Here is a 9793-nt window from a genome sequence, read left to right as displayed (position 1 = left end):
GGAGAGTAGGCCTATGCGATTTCGGATGCAGTCCAAGTTGTAAACTTGGTTAGATTTATGTGGAAGTACTTCCTCTGTTTTAAAAACTGCCAACTATTTTGTGGGAGAATATCTACCTGACAAGCAAACAAAAACAATCAAACCGTTCTTCAGTAGCCGCACCTCTCCAGCTGTAGCAGTAAATAGCCTACACAACAATGGCCTTTCTTAGGGTAACATGCCAAGTAAAACACTCAGCAAACTTTAAACTTCTGACTTTTTAATAAATCACAAAATATATATTTATGGTCTGATCTGATCTTCGAACTCTCCCTCTTCTCTATCAGGTGCTGTCGGCTGTGTTGGCCCCACTGAAGCGTGTGGGCTGTAGGCTGCGCTAGTGCTGGGTGTGTAATGGGTTTGTGAGACAGAACCAGGTTATGGAGTGCAGTTCTGTAGGCTGCACAATGATCTATTTTCAGCAATGCTGGACAGGCCTGGACATGACCAGTGTGGAGAGCAAGACAGCGGCTCTGAATCTGATGTGTACTATATGGCTGCTGATGAACTTTTGATGAACAATTTCTGACATGCATTTTACAGCCCCAAACTGCACGAATTTCTGATATTTTAATTGAAGAAACGATTTTTGATGGAAAATGCCTTGTATGGATTATTGTATATTGCTAAGTATACACAAATGGGTAAAAATCAAGCTTTTACCCAGAAATGATTTGTCGCGTGTTCGTCTCGCTTAACCTTTATTTATTTATTTATTTTTTAAAAGAAAGAAACAAGTCGTCTTCAAACCTTTTCAACTTTTTTTTTATGATATACTTTTTTGACATATAAACTTGTAATTAAGTCTTAAATAATTACATTAGCTTCACGACTTCTGTTTTACTTGCAATTAAACTTTCGCAGCTAATTGTTTGAAAACGCAAAATGTATATGTTGTATACAATGAATACATATTCTTACATATTTTCAGACCTTCCCAATCCAGTTTTGACGTCCTTTAGTTAGTACATCCCCTTCCCCTGCTTTAAATGTTAAATATAATTAATAATTAATGCCTCTAGGATCTTTCTTTATTATTCCAGCTGTTGAAGAACCAACGCGTATATTCATTCTGGCAAGGATTTGAACCCGACCGGACAGCAAAGAGTTAACTCGAAAGAGGAACTCCTATCTGGTTGGACGCACTGAGAAATGCGATTATACTGGCTCAGTTTAACACTGGCGAGCGGACGGATTGCGCACTATGCGATCCGCCTCATAGAGAAAGCTTATTCTACAAGGTTATCTTTACAGGCGATTCCTCTGTATCTCAAAACGAAACGAGCGCAATAGAGTAGCCATTATTATTGTTGGGACAGAACTGGGGTTTTCAGCAGGATGTCGGTTCGCCCTGACAGAACGTACACTGGGCCGAGAACACGCTTTCAGAACGGACTGCAGTTTGGCGTCCAGCAGCAGGTGAATGGACAGGTGCGCGTCTGACTGCGGGCCGCGTTAACGTGACTGTTTTTAAGAAGCGTACTGATCCGCTACTCCATTTGAATTCAAAGAATAGACCAATCAGTGCGTCACTGGACCATGAAGCACCATCATCAGTTGTTCAGGTGTTTTTGGCGAACTCTCGTCACTGTTCTTCTGTTTGAAGGCACCCCGCTCATGATGTTCAGGGGGTTCCTCACTCTGACCCTAAACAGGGATGACAGCAGCTTCACACGGACAACTCACTCCTCTCACAATGGTATGGGATACTATGCTTTAAATATTGCATTTGAGTAATTGTTGCATCAAAGTAGTTAGGGATACTTATACATTTGCTTCTAAAGCATTCTGTGCAGCACAAATCGCTCCGTTTTGTGTGTACAACAGTCCAACAAGAAGTAAGAAACATTCTTTATTGGCTTCTATGGTTCCTTGAAGAACATTTAACATCCATGGAACCTTTTCATTGCACAAAAGGTTCATTAGATAATTACTTGTAGATGTAGATGAAATATACGTTTTATGGGTATTAAACATATGGTTTTGATGTTATTTGTTCTATTGCTTTTGTATTGGAGCTGTTTAACCCATCATAGTCTGCTGTCTTGCTTGGAACAGCTCTGCTATTTTAGTTAGTCTAGATAAGTCACACGTTCTGTTCTTTAATAGTCTGCTTAGCAGACTGTCCTTTACCCATCTAATCACAGGCTCAATGTTTGTAAACTGCTCAAAGAGTATAATGTAGGACTGCTCATTCTTGAACATAATTGCTCTTCGATCTGGGCTGCTGGAGAGGAAGCGTATTCTATGAAAGCTATTGCATTCTGAAAACTTGCTGATTCCCTTCAGGATTTTCAGTTCTGACTTGTTTCCAAGTAAATTAAACAGTTTGTTGAGAATCCTACAGCTATAATGTCATCTCTCCAAGTTTTGTCATTTTTGGCTGGTAGTTCAAGCTATTTATTTGAGCCAAACTGACCAGATTTTTCTGATCCAGTTTAGAGGCCCTTCAAACCAGTGCTGTACATTCATGCTCCAGCTGTCAGTCACAGACAAAACAACAGCTGCCCTCACAACACAGCTAGCCTTTATAGTGGTTATTACTTACCGCGTGTTCCTGTTGGGTGTATGAGTGTGCATTTGAGGAAAACCATTCTAATACTCTGAGGTAAACATGCATTATTACAGAAAAACTCGCAAAATTTCATCAACACGACTTTAACTCTTTTTGTTATTGATACACTCTAAAAAATGCTGGGTTAAAAACAACCCAGTGCTGGGTAAAATAGGGACAAACCCAGCAATTGGGCTGTTTTGACCCAGCGGTTGGGTTACTACCCAGAAGGTTGGGTTAAACATTTAACCCAACCGCTGGGTCAAAACAACCCAATTGCTGGGTTTGTCCCTATTTTACCCAGCACTGGGTTGTATTTAACCCAGCATTTTTTAGAGTGTAGGTTCATAATAAATTCCATTAAATAGTAGTGGAATCTTAATAGATGGAGATGGAATTTCTGTCTGTGTTAGTTTCATCTTATTTGACATGCAGGGAGATGTTTGGTAATATTAGCCAAAGAAATAACAAGTGATTACCCAAGTATTTGGGTTGCACTTGCAAAACTTTTCTCAGTTGAACAGATTAATCCTTCTTTCATTCTGACCCACATTCTGAAATAAATACCGCAAAGGTTTTGTAGGGCTTTTGAAATGGTAACATAAGCTATCAATAAAATCAAAGTTTCATTTTTTTTTTGTATAAAATTCTATATATTTAACTATTTAAAAAATATGACCTCTATTTACATGTTATGACTCATATTTACATGTTATATATATAATTTTTCTAAATCTCCTACAGTCACAAGTCATAGAAGAGAACTGCCTCTGGCGAAGACAAGGCCGTTTGCTGTTGTTGATGGACTTAGGAGAAACCTGAGTGATGTTTTACAGGTGAGTTTTTGCACCATCTAATAACAGAAATAATGAATCATTAAAACAGCATGTTAAATTGACTAACATTTCATGCCTATGTGGATAACATTCCTCGTTACTGGAACTAGGAATAAAAGTGTGTGCGTGGAATGGGGGAATTTAGCAGGACATGACTTCAGAGTTGCTCTCAGCTGCACAGGAAGTGTCCGTCCCCTTAATGTTGCCTCTAGTTCCTCTCCTCTCTGATCATACTTTATGTCAGGAAGTTTCCAGCTGAATATGTCAACACTCACCTACATTCTCCCTCCAGGACAGGACAGATACGGACACCAAACCCACCTCCCTGACTTAAGCTTTAATTACTCATTTACTGTCTCTTAATTTTTCTTTTCTTTGTCACTTCTCTTAACAGTGTGATATGCAAAATGCTCCTTAGGTTACACGCTGACTCATTTATTTTGTCATGCACAGTAAAGCAGCCCCTCTGTGCCTGGTTGAATCAGACAACTATGGTCTGTTTTTAGCCTGTTTTGCCATGGAGAGGAAAGGCGGGTGATGACTTGGGTGTGTCTGTGTTTTTATGTGTGTATGTGTATCAGTGAATCTGTTGATTATAAACAGTTGTCCTCAAGCCATCCACCACCCACTAACCGGAACTCAAATTATATTAATATGGCAATTAGAGAGAGTGTTCATCTCAAATTAAAAATTGAAAATTGCTTATACAGCTTAAAGGGATAGTTCACCCAAAAATGAAAATTCTATCATCGTTTACGCAACCTCATGTCGTTCTAAAGCTTTATTTGTCTTTTTTGTCCATACAGTGGATGTCAATGGTAAACAATAGAAGAAAGAATGTAATGCAGGTTTGAAACAACATGAGGGTTAGTTAATGATGACAGAGTTTTCATTTTTGGGTGAACTCTGTGGGCAGCCTTCAAACAACAAATTTATTTACAGAGCACAGACATGTAATGTTCTGTCATGTAATAAGGATATTTTCTGAGTGTCATTCCATAAGAAATCTCTTATGGCACCCTAATAGAGTTTAACATGTGGAGTCTTATTATTTACTTCAACCACAATTAAATATAGTGGCTACTAGGGTTAGGTACCAGATTCACGTGGACGGGACACTCGGATGGATGTTTCCATGCACTTTGTAGTGCAAAACATACATTGCTACCAGTGAAAAACATTTCTTGAGCGAATTACTTTTGTGAGCCCTTTCTTTAAGGAAATCAAAATATACTAGTGTGACACTTATGAGTCAGTTCTTTTTTTTTAGCGAATCACCAACACTTATGAATCACCCATTTACTCAACCACATGTCTTTAAATACTCCACATCCGACTGTATGAACCAAGAAGGTCTCATATGGGCCACGGTTAAGGCACAGGCAAACCATGCATTCTGGTGCAGTTCTCATCCTCCCCTTCTCTTACGCTCTTTTTCTTCGTCACCCTCAGCTAGCCTCAGTAAAAGTACCCCACCCAGCATTCATCAGCTGCTGAGGTCATCGCACTGCATCAGCATGTGCTCAGGGACATTACCTCAGACTGAAAAAGAGAGGCTTATAAAGAGGGGGAGAAAAAGAGAGAGGGCAGAGCAGAAGGCAAAGGAAATAAAAAGAAAGATTGTGGAATGTTTTACGGTCAAAGAAATGAGAGCGAAAAATTAGTCGGGTATGAAGGAATGGACTCTGGGACACTGAGGATGGAATTGGCAGGCATTTTGTAAAAGTTTGGAGTTTTGGGCATTGATGCCTGAATAGATCTCTGCTCTGCCTCCACCTCCAAACTCCTCCTTTTACTGAGTGTCTTTGTCTCACACGCTTGAGAACAAACAAAGACCAAAAGTAAAAGAAAACCTTCCAGTTTCCTTGGTGGCACGCTGTGTAGTACATATGCTTGGGATGTCTATCTGAAAAGTACACGCATACAAACCCTCTTTTTCATCTTTGCCTCAGTCACTAGTTTGACTTGGCCCTGGTTGTTCAGAGACAAGCGATCCACCCATTCCCAGTCAACTGCAGTCTGTTCCCAGGAGTTCATAGGAAATGCACTCACCAGAACCATCTGATAGCAATAAACATATAGCCTACAAATAGATGCCTGTGGTTTTGTAGGAAACCTGAACAATGCTGGAGCAGTATCTGATGGTTGAATGTGGGCTTCAGTTTTTGTGAACAGCCCAGAGGTTCGATCTTGGGAGAAAGTGTTTGTGTGGGTGTGTTGTTCAGCATGGTAAATGACAGCAGATGTGGTTTAGAGAGTGATGCTCTTGGGATGTCAGTCTCGTGACCTTTTGATGAACCTTTTCAGCAGCTCCACAATATCTTTAAGAACATTTAAAGCTTTCGCAAGAAACTGGATGAGATCTGAGAGAGCAGTAAGAGGTCTGACATCCATCCAGGATTTCAGCATAACCGTCTCGTACTTGAGACATGAAATCAAAACTGACCCTATTTACTTTCCTAATTCAGATTACTGGTTATTTTGTGCATTCATGTTATGTAAGGAAAAGTTTTGCCTCTGAAACAGCTGTCCTTTCCGGCGTACATCACCTTGGTAATTCAGACAGTAACCAATAACCAAACAGCTGTTTATGTATTGTTTTAAGCTGTAAAATGTTGTAGGTGATGCAGCCTTTAAATACTTGCCAACAGCAATTTAATGTTAGTTAACATCAATGTAATAAGGTTACTGTAATAATAACAAATAAAGTTAGATTTAAAAAAGAAACATAATTATTGGGATTAGGACTGGCTATCAATACACATGTGCTGATGTCCTGAATTTAATTCAGATTCACAACTCTCAATTCACAAATTCACGATTGAATTGGATTCTGAGTCTTTTGAGTATTTCAGTCTATAATGTGTAATATTTTGCTTACATATGAAAGAAATTCTCAGTTATTAATATAAATTATTATAGAACCCTTTAACTTGGTACATTGCAATCTAAAATAAAAAAAATTACAAGACTAAACTGAACCTAGTTCAATTGCTTTTTAATAAATAGATGAGTTTGTGAGCGATTTTAATTGATTCATTAAAAAGGCCAACTCAAACAAGTCATTTGTTCGTGAATTGGGCTACGTGGTTGCTCTGTATGTTTTTGATTCAATAAAATGAACCTGCTTATAAAAGTCATTTGTTTTTAATTTGGACTGTGGGTCAACACTCTACGTTGCTCACAGCCACGTGGACAATATGGAAGTTTCCTACCTTTATTTTAGGTGAAACTTGGGTTAAAATGTGAATCTTTTGCCAGGGCTGTAGATTTAGTAGGGTGCATTGCTGCTGAAAAGCAGTGCAGGAATACTACCATAGAATAAAAAATCTATATGAATCTATTCATGAATATTCACAAAATCAATATTTTTACTCAGCCTATTTGGGCTTTCTCGAGAGTGAACTTGACCTTCACCTACTACATGCTTGGAAGTCTCCTAAAAATGCGGTTTATTTTTTATTGTTTATTCTTCTCTACTCAGTAATGTTTCATCTTCACTTTAATGTAGCATTAGCATTTCATCAGATTAAGTGTGTGCTTGTTACTGTGTGATGATCACGTTTTGTTCTTCACATCTACAAATTCAGGATTGCCTGTAAAGAAAGAGAGAGTTTCGACTAGCTCGCTTGGACTTTCAGAAAAATAGAGAGAATAAATGTAACCTTTCCATTTAAAGTCAGTTTGCTGTGAGAGATGTCCAACTTGCTTTGGCTAGCAGGGAAAGAGAATAGCTGGTACTATAGGTCCACTATAGGTAGCTGGTCAGATAGACCTCCTTTTATTGGCTGAGAGAAGGAGGGGTCAATAAAGTAAGCTGTTCCCATTAGCACATTGGAGAAAAGCAGGAAACAGCAGCAGCAGTATAACAGGAAGCTGAATGGGGTTTCACTTTTTCATCAGGCTGCTGAATGTGTGTGCATGCCAAAGGGATGTGATAGAATGGCAGGAAAAGGTGCTTAGAATAGGAAGTGAGATGAGAGAAAGGCTCAGAAAGAGTCTGGAGGAGGGGAAGTCTGTTTATAGCCCAGTTCACCCTCTAAAATGAAACTATTTTATCCTCTCAGAGAACCCATCTTTTCCTCTGGCCATGCGCTGATGCAGTGATTACAAATTAGAGGTGTCTGTACAAGTTCAGGGTACTTGGACAGATTTTCTTTCTGCTTTGTTAAACCTATACAACATATTAAATGATACTGTAGATTAACTCATAAATAATATTTAGAATCTTTCTGTTGACTTTAATAGAAGAATATATGTGCTGAGATTTATACATCATCTGAAAGCTGAATAAATAAGTTTCCCATTGATGTATGGTTTGTAAGGATAGGGCAATATTTGGCCGAGATACAACTATTTGAAAATCTGGAATCTGAGGTTGCAAAAAAATCCAAATATTGAGAAAATCGCCTTTAAAGTTGTCCAAATGAAGTCCTTAGCAATGCATATTACTAATGATAATACATTTATGATATATTTATGGTAGGAAATTTATAAAATATCTTCATGGAACATGATTTTTGGCATAAAAGAAAAATCTATAAATTTGACCCATACGATGTATTTTTGGCTATTGCTACAAATATACCCGTGCTACTTAGGTTTTGTGGTCCAGGGTCACATTTGTAACATTTGCTGAGATGGAGCAGGAGGGCTCATAAATAGGCCTTGTTATATATCAAATTCACTATTCAAATAATCTCTTTATAACATGAAATCTGTCTCTCTCATTCTCTCCAGAATGGTCACCCTGACAGACTGCAGTGTGGTTTACAAGTGGGAAGCAGCTTATATATCTTGGACCTAGAGAAAAACCAGTAAGTCATTTCCTGTGTGTATAATCAGCATCTAATGAAGTTACGTAGATCATCATATTTGAACATTGGTCTGCTTGCAGAGATCTTTTGCCAAAGCCGCCTAACGTGTTCTACTACCTGCCAAACGGAACTGGGGTGTCTATGAAGGAGAACCCTGTGGTGAGTGGAGTCCTTTGTACACTAGGGCACATTTATTTCACAGCGCTTTTTGGAATGTTGCAGTTATTTAAGCAACTTAACATAAATTTGTTTCTGTGTCAGATGCATTGTTACTATCATGGTTCAGTGCAAGGTTTCCCTCAGTCCCGTGTGGCACTCAGCTCCTGCTCTGGGTTACGGTAATATTTGCTTTGCATTTTTCAAATCTTACCACTTCCTGTGAGAGATTTAACTAAATTATGGTCATTGCTAAACTTTCAAAAAATATTGTGACTCAGTTTATTAGCAACCAGCAAGACCAGCTTAGATTTCAGAAGTCATGTAGTTGTTACTTAAGGCTGGAATACACTACACGACTTTTAAAATCTGAACCGATTTTTAAAACACTAGGCAACAAACACTTACCAACTTTGAAAATAGTGACAAAGGAAAACTGGCCATCATACACTGAATGACTGAGGATCATACACTACCAACAAAGTTATGCAGAAACGCGCACCTTGTTGCTAGGAGAAGCGTGACAAATTAAAACAACACATGTTCTAAAATCGGCTGAAAGTATCAAACATGTTTGATATCCTCCAGCTAGATGGAATCAAATATCAAGCTACAAAATCAGAGCCTGTGACTATCATACACTATATGTGATTTTCTATGGAATCTGTCAACTCAAATCTAGCAACTAGCGTCAACTTCTCCAGACTGTAAAACGGCAGAAAATCGGCGCAAAAATCGTGTAGTGCAGGCATATTCGGTCCGGGTCCAGACCTTGGCTTGGTTCCAATCGGACCGCGAGACAAAATGGCAACGGCAGCACTTCAGTCACAGTGACTTCACTTAAAGGGTCATATGATGCGATTTCAATTTTTCCTTTCTCTTTGGAGTGTTACAAGCTCTTGGTGCATAAAGAAGATCTGTAAAGTTGCAAAGACTGAAGTCTCAAAGCCAAAGAGATATTCTTTATAAAAGTTAAGAGTCAACCACGCCTACCTAAAATGGCTCGTTCTAACACGCCCCCACATATCTACATCACGATGTGGGAAGATCTGCATAACGCCGCCCAAATGTTCACGCAAAGAAAGAAGGCTGCAGTATTGTTGCCGCCGCCGCCATGTTGTGTGTTTCATTATGAAAGCGAAACTACTTTGTTTGGCCTTCCAAAAGAGAACACAACTAGAAATCAGTGGTTAAGTTGTATTTCCAGAACATTTCAACCCAAATATTCAGATGTGTGCAGCGCATTTTATGGAGGACGAGAACTGTTTCCTGGGAGAGTATAGCCTACAATGCCGGTGTCTGTTTCTATAAAGTTGGGCAATTCCAACTTTGCAAGGACAGTCTGGCGCTTCTGACTCACAGCCTGTAAGTACGTTTTTATATTTAAAGAA

General features: G+C 38.9%; 1 protein-coding gene across 7 annotated transcripts in view; it reads left to right on the top strand.

Moving 5' to 3' along the window:
- Positions 1 to 1133: 1133 nt before the first annotated feature.
- Positions 1134 to 9793, top strand: part of LOC107681573 (disintegrin and metalloproteinase domain-containing protein 12-like) — a 26224-nt gene continuing 17564 nt past the window's right edge. For all 7 annotated transcript variants that reach the window (XM_016477880.1, XM_016477879.1, XM_016477881.1 and 4 more), the window contains exons 1-6: positions 1134 to 1470; positions 1551 to 1738; positions 3338 to 3429; positions 8170 to 8246; positions 8327 to 8405; positions 8508 to 8584. In XM_016477880.1, the coding sequence (XP_016333366.1) occupies positions 1463 to 1470; positions 1551 to 1738; positions 3338 to 3429; positions 8170 to 8246; positions 8327 to 8405; positions 8508 to 8584 (521 nt within the window). In that variant the 5' untranslated portion in view covers positions 1134 to 1462. The remainder of the gene's footprint in view (positions 1471 to 1550; positions 1739 to 3337; positions 3430 to 8169; positions 8247 to 8326; positions 8406 to 8507; positions 8585 to 9793) is intronic.

The sequence above is a fragment of the Sinocyclocheilus anshuiensis genome, unplaced genomic scaffold (assembly GCF_001515605.1).
Source record: "Sinocyclocheilus anshuiensis isolate Anshui unplaced genomic scaffold, SAMN03320099.WGS_v1.1 scaffold2178, whole genome shotgun sequence".
Classification (NCBI taxonomy): Eukaryota; Metazoa; Chordata; class Actinopteri; order Cypriniformes; family Cyprinidae; genus Sinocyclocheilus; species Sinocyclocheilus anshuiensis.
This window is presented reverse-complemented; position numbering and strand designations above follow the sequence as displayed.